We start from the raw sequence: 24,227 nt of genomic DNA, 5'->3' as shown, positions 1-24,227 counted from the left end.
ACATAACTAATTACCATTGCATTAGTCCCTAATCCTTCACTATGCAATTTCTTCTCCATCCCTTAACTTTCAGTGACAAAATACATCACCATAGTGTCCTTTTAAATAATTGTTTAATAACTGTTAGTGTTTTTGCTAACTTTATTTGCATTTTTCACTACTACCATAATCTCATTAATGTCAGTTTTTCCAGCTGATTTCTGGGTCCCCGATGGTGGAAACTGTTACATCCAGTGCATGAACCCCTGTGCACTGTTTGTGGCAGGTTTTCAGCAAGTACTAGAATGAGTGAATCAAATAGCTAGAAATGTTTCTTTTTTTTTTCTTCCATCCATATCTACTTTATTTATTTTTTATTTTTTTATTAGTGAATCAGGCTGGAGAAATAACACAGTGAGTAGGGCATTTGCCTTGCACACGGCTGACCCGGGTTCAATTCCTCTGCCCCTCTCGGAGAGCCCGGCAAGCTACCAAGAGTATCTCGAGTATCTCGCCCGCACGGCAGAGCCTGGCAAGCTACCCGTAGCGTATTCGATATGCCAAAAACAGTAACAACAAATCTTGCAATGGAGACGTTACTGGTGCCTACTCAAGCAAATTGATGAGCAACGGGATGACAATTAGTGAGTCACCGTGAGGGTATAGTTACAGATTTACATGCTTGTGTTTCAGTCATACAATGCTTGAGTACTTACCCCTCTCTTGAATTTCTTTTTTTTTTTTTTCACCCAAATGTAAGCAGTTTACCTCCCAATACTCCTGTAGATCAGCAGCCCTTAAATTCTGTTCTCCCTCTATGGAACACCTATAGCTGTTTCAATACAACACCCATTAAAAGCACCATCCAGTTACAAAGTAGTTATCACTCACACTATATACTACTCTACAAGTCCCTACTACTACCACTATGTAACATCCACCAATCTTTGGACACAAAACAATTTGTAGTTCTTGGTATCTATCACTCCTCTGAGTAACTAGTCACAAATCCTAGCAATATTTGTTCTGTTTATCAGTATACAAAGCTACCACCTAATTAGGTCCCTACTGACAGAAACCAAGAACCTGACACACAATAGCTTTATGGTTCATTTTCTTTTAACAGCAGTTACCATATATTGAGCACATAATATACACCAAAGACTATTAAATGTTTATACATCAGTCATTTAAATTCTCAGAACAACCTGTGAGGAATTTTCTTTTCACTATATGAAAGAGGAGATTAAATCAGAGAAATTAATTTACCTAAGACATAGTGGTATGAAAGGCAGGGCTGAGATTCTGCCAGCTCGGTTTCAAAACTGCCACGTATGCCACTTGATATCATATGGCACCTTTGCCTTCAACAGCAACTCTCACGCAATTCATCCATTATATTGGCTTTTATGAGCATTATAACCTTTACATTCTGAGAGGAAAGCCTAACCAAACATAACACACTACTATACTTACTGTCTAAGGATCTTGGTTGTGACTGAAGAAGAGCTGGACAGACACCTGACACTGAGATGTCAGCACCATTACCATTATCTCTCTCTCTCTACTGACTTCTTCCTTCTTAAACACATAAATTCTAAGTTCTTTGCTGCCAGGGATTCCGTGGAATCCTTCAAGGAATCCATGAAGGATTCCTTTATCTGTGTTTAAGCCCAATCATTCAACGACTAGATTCACATTTTGAACTGCTTGCTCAATTTCTGTAAAAATCAAAACACACAAATTTCTAAGCTCTACCCCTTTCCCATGCTCCAATCAGCGCCTAGTCTACATAACTGTATTTCTGATGTGGAAACGCTCCTTCCAGATACACAGGCTTGAGCTCCGGGCACCTGCTTGCTTTCTACTCTGTATTCTAAGCAGGAATGGAGCACCCGTCCACCAAGCCTATGTCCTTTAAAAGAATCTCTTTGTTGCACCCACCACTCAAATTCTAGACCTTAGCATATGAAATGACCTCTCAAGTGGGAACACTTTTGTTTTCCAACTACAGGTTAGATTCTGGTCTCACAGATCTTTGCTACTATCTGCGCACCCTCCTTGCTTTTCCTAAATCACACCAAAGGTCTTCCCCACCCAACTGATTCCTCCTTCTCCAGGAAGGCCTCTTCCCTAACTCCTATTACGCAGACAGGCTTTCCCCTCCAGGTTCTTCAGGAATCACTATTAGCGGGACACATTAGGTTAGTCTTCCACATTACTAAATTGTAAGTTCCCTGAGGGAAAGGCCTGTGTTTAACTTGTATCTATAAATCTAGTGCCATTTCTTGAATGGAGGAGGTACTCAGTGCTATGTATTACTCATTTACTCTCAGTCCTGTGAGCATTTATAAATTCACTGTATGTAGTATCTTCGTATACTTACCGTCTCAACTCATTTACAAGTTACATTAAAGCAAATGGATACTAGTTTCAAATTCTCATGACATTCTAGTACACACACCCCCGAGAAGATAGTAAACATTTACTGCAAAATGAAAAAAATGCGTAATACCACCTGATGACTATGGAGACATTTATTTAAATGCAAATTTAAAAGACTATGTGCCAAATTTCAGTCAAGTACATTAGATTTAAGACAACACTCTTGCTCATTTTTTTTTTCAATCTTAACCAGAAAATTACACCCCAAATTAAGATTAACTTCCTTGTCAGGGAGCGAATAGGATTTGTTAACAAGTACAAGGGAGGAGGAGAAAATGTAACAAAAAGGATCTGGAAAACAATTATCACTTTCAAATTATGAAATTTCAAAAAATTCCTTGATACCTTCCAAAACTGTGTTTTAGGTATTTGTTTTTTCGTTGGGGAAGGGGGGCCCCCCGGCCCGGGGGTGTTTGGGCTACTCTCTGCAGTGTGCTCAGGGTTATTGGGGATGAACCCCAGGCCTCCCTATGTATCCTTTAAAAAAAAATTTTTTTATTGAGATATGTTAAATTTATGTTTCAGTATTCATAATGGAAAAAAATTAATATTGCAATACTGAGGGGAAAACTAGTAGCTTTAAAAGTGAAAGTAAAAAAATGATTCTTAGCTTTTTCTCGGGAAGAAAGTACTGGCAGCTAAAGAAAGGATCGACAAAAGCCTGGGAGTTTGTTTTTGCAATTTGTTTTGGTGGCTTTGTTATCTTTTTGCTTTGGAACTAAACCCAGTTGTGCTGAGGGGACTATATGTGATGCCAGGGATTGAACCCGGGTCAGCTATTTCTGCAAAGGAAACTAGCACCTTACCTTCTATATTGTCTCTCCAGCTCCGAAAGATTGTTTTAAACAATGAAAAAGGAATACCTTATACACAACACATTAAAATGAAAAGAAAAAAACCTCCTCTGAAAAGTAGCACTGGTGATTAAAATGCAGACATCTGAACCTAAAAGATATTGCCAAGTATGCAAACTTGTAAAGAATCAAGGGAAAAAGAGGAATAATCCATCATCAGTTATAAACTACATACCTGTTTAAGTCTGGCAAGTTCTTTCAAAGCTCGTCCCCATTGCTGCTTGTAATGTAGTTTAGACTTAGTTGCAGATTCCAACTTTCTTTCAAGTTCAACCTAACAGTGATTAAAATCATATCAAGTGAAACACTATCCCACTGTGTACAATCACTGAAAGATAATATATACAAAGAGTCTGGCTTAAGAAAAGAGTTTATGTAGTGTAACATACGACATCATCTAAAACTGTTATATAATTTACTATAAATATTATGGCACATGAACATTTTCTTGTTTAAAATATAGTTGTATTTCTATTGCCTAACAGCCTTCGCTAAAAAGACTGTATTAGTCTTACACTCCAGACAGTTACTATAAATGTATTTAAAACATGCATATTACATAAAGATCACAGAAAGAAAAATACGTTCATTTTTTACTGAAAACATTTCTAACTGTTAGCATTCCAATTTTGCTGGAACTCTGAAAACTCAAATTATTCTTTTTGGAGGCATATCATTTTGTGGAATTTTGTTTTAAGTGAAGAGCTAGTGGGAATACTTTCATAACTTTATTTTGGAAAAAAAATCATAGAATGCTGGAAATAGGGAAATGCTTTATCAGAAAGCAATTTACTACAAGTAAAAAGTTGGAGGTATTTTAAGACTATTAAAAGTAAATCAAGAATAAGAAAATAATTTTATTTTTTAATTTTAATTTTGTCTCAAATAAATGAAGAAAAACACAAAAGTGATTCAATTAAAAAAAATGGTTATTTATACTTGCAGCAGGCAATCTGTTGTGCATGAACTACGGCCAATTTGGCTCTGTTTAGGAATGCACTCTCTCAATGTTTCAAACAAAGCACCAAACAGATCCATGCAGCCAACAGACAGTTTTACTATTTAAGTGATAATATAATAATGTGCCTGAATTACAGTAAAATGCTGCTAGTCTAAACTGATCTGATTTTTTTTTTAATGTCAAGTCTAGTTTTTCCCAGATACACAACTCAATATTTTTCAGGAAAATTAAACCAAAGACACTATCCAAAAATTCAAACTTCAGAAAATTACTATGAAAGGAAAAGTGGCTCGCCAAATTTCCTTCACAAAAGACTAGAATATTCTCTGCAGTAATATATGACTTCATAAAATTAAGATCTTTTCTGCTTTACAATTCCCCTGTGCCTGGGTTTCAAATGTGTTGACATTTCACAACTAAGACATAGATCTTAAATAAAAGGATACTCATATTCTGAGATTATCAAAGATTATCTTTTCCACTTTTACCCCTAAAATCTACGCATATTGGTAATTTAACAATAGCAATATGACAGAGTGACAGAAAAAAAATTTTATAGCTGTGAGATAAGAGAAGCATGCAGTTATGAAGGTGATCATGTTCATGGATTCTAGGGATAGTCTGAGACCTTGGATAAGCTTCAAAGTACTGTTTCTACCCAATGGGTTGGCTCCATCAGAAGGTTACACATAAACTTAAATACATACAGATAGAAACTATTAGTCTCATCAGGTATTTTTTTTCCTTTTTGGGTCATACCCAGCAATGCACAGGGGTCACTCCTGGCTCTGCACTCAGGAATTAGGGGACCATATGGGATGTTGAGAATCGTACCCAGGTCAGCCATGTACAAAGCAAACAAACGTCCTACCTACTGTGCTATCGCTCCAGCCCTTATCGGGTATTTTTTTAAAAAAAGAATAACTAGCAAATGTGAGATATAAACCTAATTTATTCCTATTACCCAACCAATTGTTAGCTTTTTCAAGGATACATTTGCCTCTGTAATTCTATCAATAAAATTAAATATATATATATATATATTTAGAAATGAACATGAGTTCTGTTTTAGCTACCCACAGAAGAATTCCAGGATAACATTTTAAAAATTTGTCATATGATTTGTATACAGAAACAATACATTTGGAAAAAAAAAACTATAAAAAAAAGGTTAATCCCAAGGGATTAGGCACAACAGCCAGAAGGGTTGAAAGATTTAGCGTTCCAAAACATAAAAAAAAAGCTATCAACCAATTCCCAGAAAAATGTAAATAGTTTTTGTATCATTCCAGGTATTGAATGACATTGAGTTAAAGTCTTTAGGTAGATTTGAGACTTCAGAAAGACTTGCCCTTGTATTTGTAATTTAATTTTATTGGTCTCTGGCTGCAATTAAATATCATAGACCAAGTTATAAACTCCTGAAATGAAAATTAACTTCAGGACCTACAGCTAATTCAGAGGCTAAAAAAGCTGAAGAGCAGAGACCAGTGAATATTACTCTTTAACTTCCCTGCTTCTTCCCTTCAGATGTCCACAATTACTGTTCTCCATGGAATTATGACCTAGTCAGGACTGGAGTAATATGGTCTGATGGGTAGGGGGTTTGCCTTACACGCAGCCAACCCGGGCTATGTCCCTAGCATCCTGTACAGCTCCCTGCGCAATGCCAGGAGTGATTCCTGAACAAAGAGTCAGTAGTAAGTCCTCAATATCACTGGGCGTGGCCCAAAACCAAAAGAGAGGGAAAGAGAAATATTACATCGTCTTTTCTTTAATCCCTTTTTTTTTAGTAGAGCTCACTGGCACAAAGAATTCTGGATTTCCACTTTAAATGTTTTGCTGTTTGATTCTTTTCTATTCCTATTTCATTTCCTTCGCTCTGACTCCTCCTGACTTCTCTTGTCACCTTGGCCTTTAATCTATCTACAAACCTATAAAGCAGGACTAGGTCAAATCATTCTTGAGTAAGAAGTCTAGAGTCCTGAGCCAACTTTCCCCTCCTATACTTCAAGACACCTCCGAACATGATTTCTCTCCTTTCTGCTCAAAGTACAAATGATTGCTATGTTCTGAGTCAGAGTTTCTAACCCATTCCCCAGTCTAATTATACCTGGTCACTTTTTTTTAAAAAATTTTATTTATTTTAGGGGGTCACACCTGGCGATGCGCAGGGGTTACTCCTAGCTCTGCACTCAGGAATTACTCCTGGTGACGCTCAGGGGACCATATGGGATGCTGGGAATTGAACCCAGGTCGGCCGCATGCAAGGCAAACGCCCTACCCACTGTGCTATCACTCCAACCCCCATACCTGGTCACTTAAGGTTAATCATTTCCCAGTTTATTAAATAATAAAAATGAGCCTCACCCCACCCTCCCTAAAGGATAATGTAACTTCTTATCTCACTTCCCCCCATTGTCAAAGGACATTTTGGGTACAGGGAGCTATCAAATATTCTTTTTTTTTTTTTTTTTTTTTTTTTGGTTTTTAGGTCACACCTGGCGATGCATAGGGGTTACTCCTGGCTCTTAACTCAGGAATTACCCCCGGCGGTGCTCAGGGAACCATATGGGATGCTGGGATTAGAACCCGGGTCAGCCGCGTGCAAGGCAAACGCCCTACCCGCTGTGCTATCGCTCCAGCCCCAAATATTCTTAAATATGTGCATTTTATTTTAGCCTTTTTCTCTAGCCTATTAAGTTATAATCTCATATAAATGTCCCAACTATTTTTAAAACATTTCACAGTTAGAAGAAAATTACAAGCTATCATTCACCACCTTCATAATAAAGGGGATCAGGATATATCTTATTTTGAGACCATTTCAGGAAAAAATGGAAATTACTAAATTCAGAAAGAGAAAAAATTCATACACTTAAACCAGACACTTTTGCTTTTTGGTACTTTGATCTGTTACTAAAGAAAAAAGATTCTGCCCTCTCCTGGCTTCAAAAAAAATTTCAGAAATTATTTTTTGTTGTTTTGTTTTTGTGCCACACCTGGCTATACGCAGGGCTTACTCCTGATCACTCCTACTGGGCTCAGGGAACCATATGGAGCTTGGTAATTAAACTGGGTTAGCCACGTGCTAGGAAAGTGCCTTAGCCTTACCTGCTATACTACTTCTCCAGACCAACAGAGAATTTTTTTTTTAAAGCTGAGAAACCCTGGAGCTTCTAAGAAGGTTCAGGATATAGCTCAGCAGTAAAGAATTTGCATGAGAAACTGAGCATGGCAAAAAAAAATTAAAACCTGGGCTGGAGAGATAGTACAGCGGGTAAGGCTCTTCCTGGACACACCCAACTCCAGATTCAATCCCTGGCATCCCATATGGTCTCCCGAGCACTGCCAATAGTAATTCCGGTGCAGAGAAAGGAGAAACACCTGAGCATCTCTGGGTGGGACCCAAAATTGACTAAAGAAAAAAATCTATTAAAACCCTAAAAGCCTTGCTAGAATACACTTAAATATGCTGGATGAACATATCAGTTCTGTTAGAGTGCTCATTCATATGCTCCGCCCATCAGTAGCATCATAGTACTACTTGTAAGATGACTGGCGAAAAAGTAGTTGGAAGGTATTTTAAAACCTACTTAAAATTAAATCCTATGGGAAATATTATATAATCTATAATAGAATCTGTACTTTATATAGCTTGTGAGACACTACGGAAGAGCCTGGCAAGCTCTCCGTGGCATATTCTATATGCCAAATACAGTAACAATAACAGGCCTCATTCCCCTGGCCTCAAAAAGAGCCTCCAATCGTTGGGAAAAAACGAGTAAGGAGAAGGTGCCAAAATCTCAGGGCTGAGATGAATGGAGACGTTACTGGCGCCTGCTCAAGTAAATCGATGAACGATGGGATGACAGTGATACATGAGACACAATGAGCTGCTGTCCAAATAAGAGCTTGAGATATCTTTGGTTGGTATAAATTCCTATTTACAAAGAAGTGCTTTCAAGAAGAAAGGGAACTATCTATCTGGATTCAAGTGCACTGCTAGCGAAACAGAACTGTCCCGATAAGTGAGAGAAACCAACAGAGAGCAAGACCGGCCAACAACAGCAGTGACTGCTACGGCTTCCCAGGCCCATGCTGTGACTCTCGTCCAGCCCACTGTCCCAGGTGCCACTTTCTGATTATGCTTCCCTCATCATTCAGCAAAGACAGGAGTTTAAGAAACTTCTCCGTTCATCTACATTACTCTTCACTATCACTTTTCAACCCAGAAATCAGACACTTTCATGGTGCCCCCCCCACACACACACACACACAATAGTGGCTCTATCAAGATGAAAGTCTCAAGGAAGAAGCCCAGAGGAATAAGGCCAGGTGCTCCGACTGACAGCGCAGGCGACAGGCTCCACAACTCGCCCCTCTCCATTCTAGCCTGCCTCCGTGATCTCGGTGCCAGGTCCCCCTTTCCCCCTGCTATCCATTCTCATCTCATGTAATGCGAGACTTTCTCAGTGTATCCCCGTCGGCAACCAAACTGGGGGCGGGCTCCTTCCAGAGACCCACCATCACAGTCTCCTCTCCGAGACTTTCCACTCACAGCTCAACCCCTTGTTCTTATCTTTCAGCTTCTGTTTTACCCCTTTTCAATTTCAGTGACCTTTTGTGTTCTCCCAGTCCAATTAATGCCCAAATATTGATTTTTTTTTTTTAAAGACACTGCCTTCTCTAGGACCTTACATTCCTTTGAACCCGGGTACTTCTGTCAGTGTATCTTCACTGGGGATGCAAAGGGCCTATTCTAATCTTTCCTAAATGGTGTAATAAACCCTCAAAAATACGCGATTGAGTCTCAACTGCAGTCCTTTTGTCTGTCAGAGATTTCAGAGATGCCCACTGTAATTGCTACTTTTCCCTTCCACGTTCAACACAGTTCAGCACTCAGCTTTCCCTCTCCTACTTGACCGACCTGCTGTATCAGATATGAGCAAAGCTCACTGCTCCTGACAAAGGCTCTGGAAGTTTTTACCTAACTCCTAATCCCTCAATTAATTTTTTAGCAGGGAGGTGTATTTTGGTAATACTCAGTGGTGGTGAGGGATTGTTCAGGGGACCATATAGAGTGCCAGGGATCGAACCTGGGTGAAATGCATCAAGGCAAGCTGCCTGTATCTGTTTTCTGAAAAAGAACAGATGATTCAGGGAAATTTTTCTGTCTGATAATTTATCCTTAGCTACAGGCGAGACAAGTGCCCTGCCTGCTATACTATCTCTCCAGCCCTAATAACTCAATTTAAGATTTTCTTCACTGGTCTTGATTCCCAAGTTTTCCATTGGCTCACTCCTTTTCTGTTTCATCTTTCAAACATTAACATTTCTTTCTATGCTTCAATCATCCCCTCCTCAAGCTGCAAGCTACTTGCTACTAATTTCTTATCCTCAATCTAAAAGTATTCTTGTATTTTTCCTATGCTAAATAAGCTTTTCTCTACAATGGTAGGCCCCTAGACTCTTTTTTCCTTTCAGGTAAATTTTCTAGAACCTTTCACAATTTTAATTACATTGGGGAGCCTCTCCTCGTGCTTCTCAGACACCCAGTTCAATTCTAGAGCCCAAGGACGCAGTGCCACGGATTACCCGGGGTGCCACCCAAAGGGCTGAAAGCATGCCCTCCATAGAGGCCCAGGCTCCTTCCCAGGTGCCATAGGGAGCAGCTCCCAAGCACCAACAGGAGTTTCCCCCCAACAGCTCCCCACCCACCAAGCGAAGACTTAGCTGTCAGAGATCTATGATTATTTTGATACTACTATACTCCTTAAACTCTACATTCTAATCAAGCTGTTATTTCAAACATGCCATGTACTTTTTTTTTTAAAGCTCTTCTAGAATGTCTCTTTGGAATAACCTCACAAATTTATCTGTTTAAAACTTCATCTATCATTTTCGTTCTGTCTTCAAGACTCACTTTGTATTCTTCAACCTAAAGTGCCTCTCCCTTTGCATTCTAAATAGCAGAGAGAGAGAAAGGGAAGAAGAGAGAGAGGAAGAGAGAGGAGAGAAAGAAGAAAAGTGCCTGCCCATAGATAGGCGAAGGTGGGGCGGGAGGGTAACTGGGAACGCTGGTGTTGGGAAATGTGCACTGGTGAAGGTTGGAACATTATATGACTGAAACCCAATCATGAACAACTTTGTAACTGTATCTCACTGTAGTTCAATTAATGGGGGGGGGGGGAGCACTGAGATTATACTTGCTAGCATCTGCCTTGCCGTCTTTCTGTGTAATTATTGGGGTAACTTTTTGTCATTAGACTACCAAAGATTTTTCATCTTTTTTTTCCCCACAAGTTCAGTGTCATAATGTTTCCACTATCACAGTGTCATAATTAGTGTGCATCTGTGCTGATGATGAGAAACCAATTCTAACAGTCAGCTTCCCATCAGTAAATCACTCTAGGGCTCTGAAACAGAAGAGCCTGAACACAGGGAACCAGTGTTTTAGATGATGGAAGCAGAACAAAGTATCAGGGGAGATGGGAGAGAAGCCCTCAGCTCCTGGGGGGCAAGGGACTATGGGAGCTAGAACCAGAGTGGGCTGCGTGGAGGAAGAGAGGGAGAAGGGCTGCGTGGCGAGAGATGGAACTAAAGTGAGTTACAGCAACTGCCAGAGGAAAAGGGAAACAAAAAAGCACAAACTCCTTTGGCCTCTTCCCAACTTGCACATACCAGTCTTCTGTTAGTGCCCCCTAGTGGTTGAAATGGGCAAGGAACACCCACAGAGCAGAAAGGAAAGGGAATGTCTGGCACCACTGAATCCTTTCAACTTCTCAAATAAGATGCAAGGGCACTTGTAGTCAAACCTAGATTGCCTGTTGGACACTAAACCATTCTTAAATGTCGATAAACTAAATATTCTGTTTGTAGCAGGTCCCAATACAAATGAGAGTAAGCCTGTCTTTTACACACACACACACACACACACACACACACACACACACACACACACACACACACACACACGACAATCTAAAGGGTAGTGATATGCAGAGACAGAATATTCAAAATATCACTGCAAAGTTGAGTGTTCACCAATGACACTATTGTCGGGATACAAAATCCAGTGACACAGAGGGACGGTGCCAACAACAGCACCGAGAGTAGACTATTTGTGGCAGAAAATAGTCTGTCAGAAAATTGTAGCAATGCCTTACTTCCTCTGGCTCTTGCCTTTGTTTTGAAACTGGTTCTTCAAACTTCCTGACAGCTGACTGAATTCCTGTATCCCTGGAGTTAGTTCTGTTGTTTGCAACAAAGACTTTACAAAGTATAAAACACAACTGATAAAAGCCAAGAAATTAAAGCACTGAAAATGCCATGTGCGTTCAGTTCCCTAATGCATCTTTACTGAAGATTAGAATGCCAAAATAAGTAACTATCTTTTGAAGATTTTATAAACCAATCATCAAGATAAAGTTTTTGTAAACTGACACTCATACCTTTTCCAAGGTGAGAAGATTTATTTCCGACTGTAGACGGATTTCTGGCTTATTGCTTTGCTGATCCTTGAACTGATGATATTCCTTTTCTAAAATCTTATATTTATTTTCAGCATCATTTAGCTGTATTTAAAAAAAATAGATATTTTAGAACAGTGTTATGCAAAGTTTTAGCACTAGAAAATTCAATATAATCAATTCCCCCTTATCCTAAAGTATAATCATACTTAAAAACATAAAATATGTGGCAAACTAGGATCTCCATTTTTATTTATTGGGTGTTGGAGTCACATCATGCTCAAGGCTTACTCCTAGCTCTGCTCAGCGGTCACTTCTGGCAAGCTTGGTGGACTGTACAGGGTGCCAGGGATCAAACCCAGGTCAGTCCACATGCAAGGCAAGTATCCTACCCTTTGTATGGCCACTCGGGCCCCAGATCTCTATTAATCCTAAAAAAATTATATGAATTAACATGTATTCATTATATAAAAATTTGAGTATGAAATTTCTTATAAAACCAATATTCTACAACTGATTTTTGTTAGCTGGCGAATGAAAAGGTGACCTTAGTTATGAATAATACTAACACTATAGTATCTCGCCCACATGGCAGAGCCTGGCAAGCTACCCGTGGCATATTCGATATGCCAAAAACAGTAACAAGAAGTCTCACAATGGAGATGTTACTGGTGCCCACTCAAGCAAATCGATGAGCAATGGGATGACAGTGACAGTGACCTATCACATATTGTTACTAAGTTCAAATTTTAAATTCTGTTATAACTGAAGGTAAGTTAAAGATAACCCAACCCTCTAATATTTACAGATCATAAAACTGAGGGCTGGGGCTGGAGCAATACTACAGCAGTTAGGGTGTCTGCCTTGCACACCTCTGACCTGGGTTCAATCCCCAGCATTCCATATGGTCCCTTCTGCACTGCCAGGAGTAATTCTTGAGTGCAGAGCCAGGAGTAGCCCCTGAGAATCACACTGGGTGTGACGCAAAAAACCAAAGAAAGAAAAAAACAAAACAAAAACTGAGGGTCAAAAAGCTAGTCAGTAGCAAAGGGCATGAATACCATTCAGTGCCCATCATCTGCTGGAATAACCCGCTGATGAAAGCAGATGGCCGGTGTCCTTAAATTAAGAAGAAACTGACTTGATTTCCTTTGGAGCAATTTCACCTCTCATAGCTTTATTTTTCTGAGCAGTTTTGAAGCTCCACTTTAAGGGACATTATAATCAACTACAAACAGGTACTGCTGAAGATTGTGTTCCAAAACTATAGCATCAATACATGTACCAACTATGTGCTACACCAGTTACATCTTTACTGAAATATCAGGACAAATGTGAAATAAGAACAAGATTGCACTCATACGTGGAATATAATGTAACTGAGAAGTACAAGTTGGCAACGATGCAACTTCTGGCAGATATCTCTCTGGACTTAGTTACTAAAATACTAAATTACAGAAACCCAAAACTGAGAGGCCGCTAAGTGTAGTCACTCGACCTCATACCTCTTCATCCTCAGCAATGGAAAACAAATTATCTAATGCTTCCTTTTCAGCAGGTCTGACTTTAGGGGAGAGACTCTCCAAACAATAATAGTGAGTTTTGTTGAAATATTGTATGCAATCAAAGTGAAAGTAAAGTGAAATTTATTAGTTACACAGGCGGGGGGGGGGGGGCTTAGGGGGGGCTAGGGGCGGGGGGGGTTAGGGGTGTGAGGGGGCGGGGTGGAGCTATACTGGGATTCTTGGTGGTGGAATATGAGCACTGGTGAAGGGATGGGTATTCGAGCATTGTATAACTGAGATTTTAACCTGAAAACTTTGTAATTTTCCACATGGTGACTCAATAAAAAATTAAAAAAAAAAAAAGAACAATCTGTTGCAGAGAAATTAAATTCTAGCTAGAATAATTATTTTTTTCTGAAGCATCTCACTTTTTTGTTGTAAACAAAAGCTAATAAACTTAATGTTTGATATTTTTCTACCACTCAGGGCCATTATCAGAATCACTGAGATTGCCCGCAGTTTGCTAAACAGTAAGCTAGCTACCAGGCATGCACAGGGCTTGCTTCTTGGCTTCCACTGACACCTTCTCTTTCTTTGCTGACCTTCTACCTGTCTGGTACATACACTGTGGTTCAGCGTAAGGACCCAGCAAGTTTTCTTTAAACTATGAAGTGATTATAGCGTTGGGCTGAGCAATCCGGTCATTCCAGATACTGCCACTGCCCTCTGCATTTCTCCATACCCCCCCAGGTCTTAGATTATGTTGTCGGAGATTCCTGAGTAGTGTTTTTCCAGTTTCCAGAAAGCAGCTGTTAACTATATGCATCCTCCATGACTCAAATATATCACTTAAATATATTACAGCTGGAGCTTCTTAGTGGAAGAAAAGTCTCACCATTACTGGTGAGACTTATCACAGTTGTCCTTGGTTAGGATTTAAATGAGACCCTCTGAGTAGCAATCCACCTACATATGACCCTGACTCTGAAATGTTACAGAAACCATTCTTCATGACAGACTTAAATGAACTTTGGACATTCATCATACTTATCTAATCTACAATGAAATTTAAGAAAAATAGATAATAGTAACAGCTTAATCCAAACACTGAAGGATGCACATAGTTCACTTAGCTCATAAAGCTGTACACAGAGAGATTCCATGGGTCAAGTGAACATGGCATGCTTGATGACCTGAGAAGAGCAGTATGGATGGAGAGTAGAAAGCAAAGCTCAAGGAATGAGATGAGGTGAAACAGCCAGGTTGGGTCCAAACTATAAAGACAGGATGCAGGGAATGATTCTGATCCTTATCCTGTGGGCACTGAGTTGATTCTGACAGGCTCTAGAGAAAGATGCCATGCTTCCCCAAAATCAAAACTATCACTCTGACAACAGCAGGAAGAAAAGATGAGAGGGGCCATTATGACGTGCTCTGTGAGAACAGTTAAAAGACCCGGGGCTGAGATTTCCAAGTCTGCTCGGACAGGGACTGGGCCTCCTCCACCCAGATCCCGCATTTTCCCGTAGCTTTACAATCACACCCACAAACTGCCCTGGCGCCATGTAATCCCATCAACAGCCAAGATCTAGAGACTATAAAACAAAGCTCCCAGAAGCTTTAGTCTTATAGTCTAGCCCACCTAAAAGCAGCACACGTGTTTGGTTTTAACATACTTGCTTGTATTCTCTTATATACATTCGTCGTCCCTCTTGGAGAGCCCAGCAAGCTACTGAGAGTGTCCTGCCCGCATAGCAGAGCCTGGCAAGCTCCCCGTGGCATATCTGATATGCCAAATACAATAACAGGTCTCATTCCCCTAACCCTGAAAGAGTCTCCAATACGTTACCATTTGGAAGGACAAGTAAGGAGAGGCTGCTAAAATCTCAGGCTGGAACAAATGGAGACGTTACTAGTGCCTGCTCAAGCAAATCGATAAAAAACAGGATGACAGTGATATAGTGTTGGAGAAGCCCAGGAGAAACCCACAGCTTAATGATTGATAAAACACACGTAGCCAAGGAGCGGCCCACAAAATCAAAGACTACAAAAAGAGAGTTAGAGAAGCTATGAGAACACACAAAATGAAGGATGACCATGGATGTTGTCAGTTAATAGGACTAAGATAACAAATAAAAATGTTCACTAAAATTGGTGAAGGAGAAAAGGAGAGGATAAGGTGAGGAACACAGTTAATGCTCCATCTTTGCTAAAAGGTTTATCAGAAAAAGATGTTTAGTTGAACATTATATAAAATGCGGCATAAATCTCAAGCAAATACTTTTAAAGAAAGAAAAACTGTTTCAATATAGTCCTTCACTTTCACTTAGGAAAAGAACACCTAACTTAAAGTATATTTGAGCCTAAGGATATTTGAACCTTAATACAATGAGTATAATCAAACATCAGCATTATTCTGATTATTTTCTACTTCTGGAATACAAATAAACTGAAGTGTAAGGAGCTAACAGACACTGTCCAACCTGCTTCTGAAGTCGGTGTTTGTCCTCTTCTAACTGCTTGATCTTGAGTTTTTCTAGTTCTACTTGGTGCACACAATCTTCTTTAGCCCTTCGGATAGCGTCCTGAAGCTCTTGCAAATTCCGTTCACGTTCTGATTTCACTTCTTTTCGTTCTCTTTGAAGCTTAAACCAGAATACTTGCATATTACTGTTCATTAGTACTCACGGGGCCAGAGACAGCACAGGCATTGCTGAGGAGCTTGCTTTGCATCTCGCCTCTCCTCCCCATACATACCCTGTTTGAATTCCAAGCACCAGAGAAGAGAGAGAGAAAAGGGAAGGGGGCCTACTCAAAAATTCCTACTTAAATAGAACCCATTTGTTAATATAAACAAATATTTCACTATTTCTTTTCTTTCAGAAACTTTTTTCAGAAACTACCTAGGCACATGGAAGATATAAAGCCTTAGTATTAACAAATAGCATTAAGTTGAAAAATCTGAATCAAAATACAGATTCTAGGTAATAGAAAACTAAGGAAAATATTACCTAGGCATAGTACTAGGTACCAAGTTTTCATCTATTTCAGAGATCTAATCTTCAGTGAGCAAGAGAGAAAGACATTTTGAACCCAAATCAGTACTGCAGGCTCAAGTCTATGTTACATTTCTCCCCAGTCTAGGCTACATTCCTCCCACCACATAAGAGAACAATCAGGAATCGCCACTGAAGTCACACAAAGCTGACTAACAGTTAACCATCTCAAATAAAAACTTTTCACTATTTTGTCTAAGTATAAAGGAAGAAGGAACACAATGGCATGGACTTAATGCGTAGACTCGTGATATAGTGGAATGTAATACCTCTGATTCTGCGTTGGCAAGCTGCTGCTCCCGTTTCTCTAAGTCAGTCAGGGTTTTTTGCAGTTTTCCCTCAAGAATAGTATATTCTCCCACCTAAAATATAATAAAAATGACCTTATCTTTCCTTCAAATACAAAACATCAATTCGGAAATGCATTATTTTTTTACTCAGAGAATCTGAAAATGGGGAAAATGGGGAAAACTTGAATTACACCCACCAATCCCAAGCAGACGCCATTTCCACCAAGCTCAAGGAAAGCTCGTCTACTGGGTCATGCATGCACGGGTAGACAGCTCTACAACTGCTGTCTCCTAAAAGCGCCCTCCCAAGCACCCCGATTTCTACAGGCCTCATGGCCAGCTCTTCTCTCTTTAAGGATATGAGTCCTATTCCAGGTGAGAAAACAAACTGATCAAGCAATATTCACAGTTTCTTCGATCTTTAGGTTCAGTTCTGGTATAGTTTAACATACTTAACTTTAGCCCAGACATCCCAAGCAAGTGTTATAACAGCTACTTTATGGCTAACTAAGGCTTCCTTTACTTGAGGAAAAAACCTTAACACAAAAGGATAAATTATCAAACAGAAAAATTTCCCTGAGTCATCTGTTCTTTATCAGAAAACAGAATTCCTGCAAAATGACCAATAAAACCTGATAGTTCTAAAAAACAAATCTGGGGCCAGAGGGATTGTACAGTGAGTAAGGCATCTTGCCTTGATGCATCTGACCCAGGCTGGATCCCGGGCACCACAAACAGTCATCCAGCACTGCCAGGAGTGATCCCTGAGCATGAAGTAAGCCCTGAGCACTGCCAAGCATGGCCCAAAAATAAAAAAAATCAACTAGGTGAATATGTATGAAATATTCATTTACTACCATGAAACATTAATATTTGGGTTCTAACTTGAATTTACTTATTATCTAGACTAATTCACTATTTCATCTTAGATTTCTGACTACTAGCTATTTAATATATTTAATATCTTTTTTAAAATCATAACAGCTCCTAAAAAATAGATGAGCTTTATTATTAGTTCATTATTTTATGCAGAATAGCAAAATAGCAGAAATGGAAAACAAATATACATGGTTTCACCAATGTCACAGATTTCTTCAGGTAAATTTTCAAGTACTGAAGCTTTGCAGTATCTTAAAAACACTTCCGGTGGCTACAATAAATCACCATAAAAGTTTCTTACATTTAAGGATATTAAAAAAATACTAGTTGGAGTCTTCAGTTACTTAACTTTAATATGTTATCAAGTTGAAAAAGTATCATTTTTTTAAATCTACTGGCCTAATCTTAGTGTCTTGCTGGATTTTTAAACATAGAACACATTAAAACAAATAAGCTGTTTACTCTCAAAATATATAAATACATTTTGATAGCAAACTCAAATATACTTTCTAATATGACTAATTCATATAAATTGCCCAGTCATTTTCTTAATAGGCAAATTTTCTGAATAGGGTTATTAACTTGTCGGGAGCTTATCAATTTAAGTTGAAATGGTGGGATACATTATTTAAATGGCATTAACCATAATACGAAAATGGCAATCAACCTAAAATTACTTGGTGAATCTTTTTTTCAACTTTTACAGTAGAACTTTTTTGGGGGGGCAACATAAAGTTCAATTGTGGCACCAGGAGGACTTGAATTTTGCAAACCTTAACACTGGGAAACTAACAGTGAAAAAAAAAGGGGGGTCCAAGAATAAACTCATTTCAGAGGGAGAGGGGCAAACAGAATGATTGCACTCATTTGCAGAATAAAAACAAAAAAAAAAAGAACAGAGTATATGCATAATACCCAGAGACAGTAGACACAAGGGCCAGGAGGTCTGGTCCATGGTAGGAAGATTGCTACAAAGGAGGAGAGGGAGTACAGTTAGGATGGAAAAGAGACCACTCTGTACAAAAATTGAGTGCTGATCTATATGATACCCTTTTGGTAACAGTACCCACAATGCCTGAAAGGAAGAGAGGGAGAGAGAGATAGGGAGAGAGGAAAAGAAAGGGAGAGAAAGGGGGAGGGAGGAAGAGGAAGGGAGGAAGGGAGAGAGAGAGAATGCGCCATAAATGCCCAAGAGAGAGAGAGGGAGAGAGAAAGAGGGAGGGAGGGAGGGAGCAGGAAAGAGAGAGAGAAAGAGAGGGGGAGAGAGAGAAAGAGAGAGAAATATGCACTGGTGAAGGGATGGGTGTTGAAACACTATATGACTGAAACTCAATCATAAACACTTTGTAACTGTATCTCACCGTGGTTCAATGTTAAAAAAGAAGGAAAAGAAACTCATTCTAGAAGCAGACTGAAAATTTTAGAAAACTGAATTATTTTCCAACTCACTCATATCTAGCTAGTGAGTAGAACTCACTTCTGCTTCCACCACAAAAGACTTAACTGCTCTCCTTTGCAAACACAAACTGAACATTTATGGAACAACTCTTTTCAGATACCGGGCAGCAGGCAGCCTGGGACGGCCAATACATGCGACAAGCAGTGTGCAGGCTGCAGCTCTGGCAGGGGATGCCCAGGAGCCCAGCACTGGCGCAGTGAGGGGGAGGCTCAAGGAACTAGGGAGTTGAAGAGGCAGCAGGAGGTATGCAGAGATCGAGCACTGGAGAGCCGCATGTCTGAGGCTGGGAACCTACAAGGGGAAGCAACTGGCTCAGCAGCCCTCAGAGCTCAGACAGGTCTGGGAGCACTGTACATTCCCCCCAGACAGACTGAAAAGAGTAGCAGAGACGCACTCCTCATCTGGTCCTTCACTCCCAGGAGACCATATAAACAAGCATAGCACTGTCCCAACAAAGCTTCAGAGGATCACTTCCCCAGTGATGAATTCCAGAACAAAGGACAACAGTCAGTGGTGTCAAATACCTAACCTCTCTCTGTAGCACAGTAGCACTGTCATACCACTGCTCATCCATTTGCTCGAGTGGGCACCAGTAACGTCTCCATTGTGGGACTTGTTGTTACTGTTTTTGGCATATCGAATACGCCACAGGTAGCCTGCCAGGTTCTGCCGTGCAGGCAGGATACTCTCGATAGCTTACCAGGCTCTCTGAGAGGGATGGAGGAATCGAACCCGGGTCAGTCTCATGCAAGGCAAACGCCCTACCCACTGTGCTATCACATGCAAAGAATCACATCCAACCATGCAAAGAAGTAGGAAAACGTAAGCTATAAACCAGGAAAGGTGGGGAGGGGTGGGGAATCAATAGAACATCTCAAAATGATACAGATGCTGGAACTAGCAGAGAACCTATTATAAATAATTTCAGAATATATTACTCAAGAATGTAAAGAAAAAGATGAAGTCAGAATTAAAATAAACCCAAATGGAGTCAGTGACAAATCATATCCTTTCAGAAGTTAATAGATCAGGAGACCTGATTCTCAGCAAAATGTAAGAAACAAAATATCTTACAGTAAAAAGCTTTCTTCCTGCCCCTGTCCAGCTTTCAATTTATGGGTCAATATAGAATCAGTATAATTAGCTCTTTCTTCTAGAGGTTTTCTTAAATGTACATACAAGATGCTCTCTCTCCTTCAACTCCTGTACAAGCTATTTATTACCTTTTTCTTTACTATCGACTCTCTCTCCCGGTCCCTTTTCTTCCATTCCTCTGCAAGAGCCTGCATATGGGCCAGTTCTTTCTGCTTGAGCTATGAAAGAAAATTGAAACAAGAATCATGAAAAGCCCTGTGTTACTTAATGACCTGTTTTCAGTTTACTAACTATTTTGTCTTTAAAGTTCCTTCAAGGGTGAGGGGCAAACTCATGGGGTCGGGGTACAGGTGCAGAGCCCGAGTGTGAACTTCCTGGCCCAGCTGGCAGAGTAGCATGGGGTATGGCCCCCAGAAACCCTAAGCACTATCTGGGAAGCACCCCCACCACCAAGAAAACAAAGAAAAAACTTTTTTCCAGGGCTGGGATACGGCTCAGAACTGAAGAGCGCATGCCCAGAAGTGTGAGGCCTGGCGCTCCGTCCCCGGCTCCACCAGGTGTAGCCTGCAGCAAGGAGCACTGACCGCCAGCCCACCCCACCAGACCGAGTACCTCTAGGAGTGGCGTCTTTGTGCCCAGCCCCGAGCACGCTGTGGAGGAGAAAAAGAATTCTTTCATACCAAACGGTTTCCCTTTGGCTCGTTTTTCGGACCAGACCCAGCGGTGATTAAGGGCCACTCCTGGCAGGGCTGGGGGATCACACTGAGGCTGGCCACCGGCAAGGCAAGCATCGAAGCCCCCTAGACTATCGCTCTGGCCCCTCATTCCATTTCTACTCAGGAATCAGACACAAAGTTTAGTGAAGTCCTTCTGAGAGGCTTCTGCCAAATTATCACACTTTGACTATTTTTATTTTCAGTTTTTCTTTGACAAGTCATTCTGGCTATTGAGAAGGCCTAGATAGGGCAGCCCTGGAAACATAAAGAGATGTCTACCACGGAGAAGGAAAAATATATCAGACAGACAAAAATAGAGTTGCTAAGGAACATTTTCCAAGTAACCTGATTTTCAAAAATGTCTTCTTGCATCTCTTTCCACATTTCTAGTTCAAGTGCTGCTTTGTATTCTAAGGTATCACGTGGCTCTGGCTGGATTTCTGAAGGACAAGGTGCTGGGGGAAGAGAAAAAGGCTTCTGCTGTACAGGACATAAACCCTAAGAGATGAATTAAAAAGAAAAAAATGAAACAAATGCATTCATACACAGAACATTGTTCAAAAATAACTTAATAGGATGACAAATACCTGAGATGAATCAGAGACAAAAACCTCCCGCATTTTTACTAATCCATAATCTTCAAGAGTCACTGTGTAAGAAAGATCTACTATCCTGTTATTTGTCCTACAAAAGAAATCAGGTATGTCTTAAAATTCATGAAATTACTAGTTTTCCTCTTATTTCCCCAATAATAATGCACTGAGTCAGCAACATTTCATGCTGTAGCAGTCTCTCAGCTTTCAGAGCTAATATATACATCATTATTTGATCACAGACACCCTATTAAATACCTACTTGCACTTCCTGCCAAATGACCTTTGGTAGCTGTGGATTATTTGGAAAAATTTAAATGCTAATTTTAAAGCTTTTTCAGTAACTGAAATTGAAACTAAAAAACATTTCAGTTACCCAGACTACTGCTTCTCTAAAATCCCAATTTCCAGATCTTGCAAGCAGTAATACCTTTGGATGGGGAAGAGTAAGTAAATAAATTTCAGTTAACTCATTCATAGTTCAGCTTTTTACTGGGCCTGATTTCTTTCTACATTCTTATTATCATTTAAAAAAAACAACACATGCAACATTTGAAAGCTAAGAAGAATACATCTTAAAACTCTTCATCAAAGGAAAAAATAAATTAGATAACAAGGTTTAAAATACCACAACTAGGGGCTGGAGCGATTTGCCTTGCATGCAGCTGACCCGGCTTCGATTCCCAACATCTCATATGGTCCCCAGAGCACTGCTAAGAGTAATTCCTCAGTGTAAAGCCAGGAGTAACCCCTGTGCATCACCATGACCCAAAAAAGCAATAAATAAATAAAATACAATAAAATACCACAACTAATAACTAGCCTAGTCGCGATCACCTTGCCATACATACAAATGCCAAAATAGTATGTTATATATCTGAAACCAGTATTTATAGGTCAGTTTAATTGTTTAACTTATTTTTAATTATATCTGTTAAATTTTGTGTTTAATTTTAAAATCACTCAAATTGTGATCTTTTTGTGCTCAGGGACCATGATGGTGCCAGGGAGCAGATCCAGACCCCCAGCACCCAAAGCACTCAGTCGAGACCATGAGCATTCTTCTTGGCTCAACAAATATAATTCTGTTCAACTGCTCATCATTATAATGAATGTTCAGGTAAAAATTCAATTACTTTTTTACAGTGCCACATATTTGTAACATTCTCTTTAGATCTCTGAGGCAAAAGTTAAAATATTTTTCAAGCAGACATATCTGATGCACATTAATGAAAGAATACATTATAAATCTGCCCTTAATCTTGACAGTATAGGTATTATGTAATATAGTAGCAGAGTCGTTTCTTTGTATGAGGTTATGATCAGAAAGCTAAGAAAGGCAAATGAGATATAACCCTCATGTTCAAGGAAGAAAGATTCCATTGTATTGTAGCTAGCTAATCAGAATCACTACACAGATTTTTTTTTTAAAAAAGGCAAAGACCAAATTTATTAAATAAATTACCCTTGTGCTGATATAACTGGCACACTTTCACTATAAGTTTGACGCCAACACTGTTCACCACTGGAACCTAAAAACCGAGTTTTTTCTGAAGACAGGACATTGGAAAGCTGGATTCTGGCAATTCCGAGAAGCAAATCTTTACTCATTTTATCCTTGTGCCATAATTCAACCAGCAATGGAATTCTGAGGAAGAGAAAAATGTGTTTATAAACTTCAACTCCAAAGAAGCTTTTATTCTAAAATAATACCCTTTGAATCCCCTTCCTATGGTCACAGGTAGTTCTGTTACCTGGTCTGAAGGAGGTCAATTCCATACAAAACAAATGTTTTTTTCTATACATATTTTTATGCAATAGTAATCAAACACTAAACACAATAATTCCAACAACTAGTTAATTTTTAGTTATGTCTGTCTTCCTTTAAAGATTATATACAAATCTAAACTGTGGTGCTCTGAAAAACTAAAAATACATTTTACAGATCTCATTTTTCCTCATAAATTCATTTCAGATGTTAATATGGTAGACTTCATTATGTACAGATTAAAAACAAAGAATACTATTCATGATTTGGTAAATCAATGACAAACGTTCTTCCTTATCTTCATATAATTTTAAAAAAGGCAAAACTATTTTTCAAAGCTCCTACATTACTCAGGTTATGTTAACAAAGTTTTGATATCTGAGCTATGAAAATCTGCAGACCCTTCATAGTGAGATAAAACATAGTGACAACAAAATCTTTCATGGGCAGTATTATTGGTACATTTGCTTCTAGATTCTCAATTGAATAAACTGCTGTGGATTTAAACTAAGATTAATTTTGGAAAATGACACCATATATACAATGCATACAATACCTTGAGAAAGTATCTTGCAACTGGTAAGGCATAGTTGCAAAATCAAATGCACAGTAAGACTGGGGCAGAAAAACTTCCATGTTTTTCCGGACTTCTACAGGAGGATTAGTCATAATAGGAGCTGCACTTCCAAAGAATGGATATGAATACCTAAAATTAAAAAAAAAATCCTCATATAATATGGATATGGAATACACCAGAGAAAATTGTAATCCTAAGAAATAATTGAGCAGAGCATAGTTGAGAAGGAAAACTAGAGCAATTTTTTATATAGAAATCAAAATTTTCTGAATAAGAAAATTTATAATTGAATATCATACTAATTGACATCAATTTTTTGTGTTATTCTGGTTTTGGACCACACCTGGCAGAGCTCAGGGCTTCCTTTTGGCTGTGCTCAGGGGTCACTCCAAAGATGCTCAGGGGACGGTGTGTGGTGCTGGGAAGTGAACCCAGGTCTGCCACATACAAGGCAAGGTATCTATACTATCCAGCCCCACTGACATCAATTATTTATTGAACACTGTGAAGGTATATAAAAATAACTGAAATCTTTTAAATCGTATGCTATAATTTAAAAATGATATTTCTAGTTCTTG

General features: G+C 39.3%; 1 protein-coding gene across 2 annotated transcripts in view; it reads right to left on the bottom strand.

Annotated features, from left to right (window-relative positions):
- Positions 1-24,227, bottom strand: part of CEP120 (centrosomal protein 120) — a 58,825-nt gene that overhangs the window by 13,382 nt on the left and 21,216 nt on the right. For both annotated transcript variants that reach the window (XM_055142554.1, XM_055142553.1), the window contains 9 exons: positions 23,629-23,778; positions 22,770-22,952; positions 21,299-21,395; positions 21,057-21,209; positions 20,124-20,213; positions 16,542-16,634; positions 15,700-15,861; positions 11,694-11,816; positions 3,454-3,552 (listed from right to left, as the gene is read on the bottom strand). In XM_055142554.1, the coding sequence (XP_054998529.1) occupies positions 3,454-3,552; positions 11,694-11,816; positions 15,700-15,861; positions 16,542-16,634; positions 20,124-20,213; positions 21,057-21,209; positions 21,299-21,395; positions 22,770-22,952; positions 23,629-23,778 (1,150 nt within the window). The remainder of the gene's footprint in view (positions 1-3,453; positions 3,553-11,693; positions 11,817-15,699; positions 15,862-16,541; positions 16,635-20,123; positions 20,214-21,056; positions 21,210-21,298; positions 21,396-22,769; positions 22,953-23,628; positions 23,779-24,227) is intronic.

The sequence above is a fragment of the Sorex araneus genome, chromosome 6, assembly GCF_027595985.1.
Source record: "Sorex araneus isolate mSorAra2 chromosome 6, mSorAra2.pri, whole genome shotgun sequence".
Taxonomy (NCBI): Eukaryota; Metazoa; Chordata; class Mammalia; order Eulipotyphla; family Soricidae; genus Sorex; species Sorex araneus.
The sequence above is the reverse complement of the archived record's forward strand: the minus strand, read 5'-3'. Positions and strand labels throughout refer to the sequence as shown.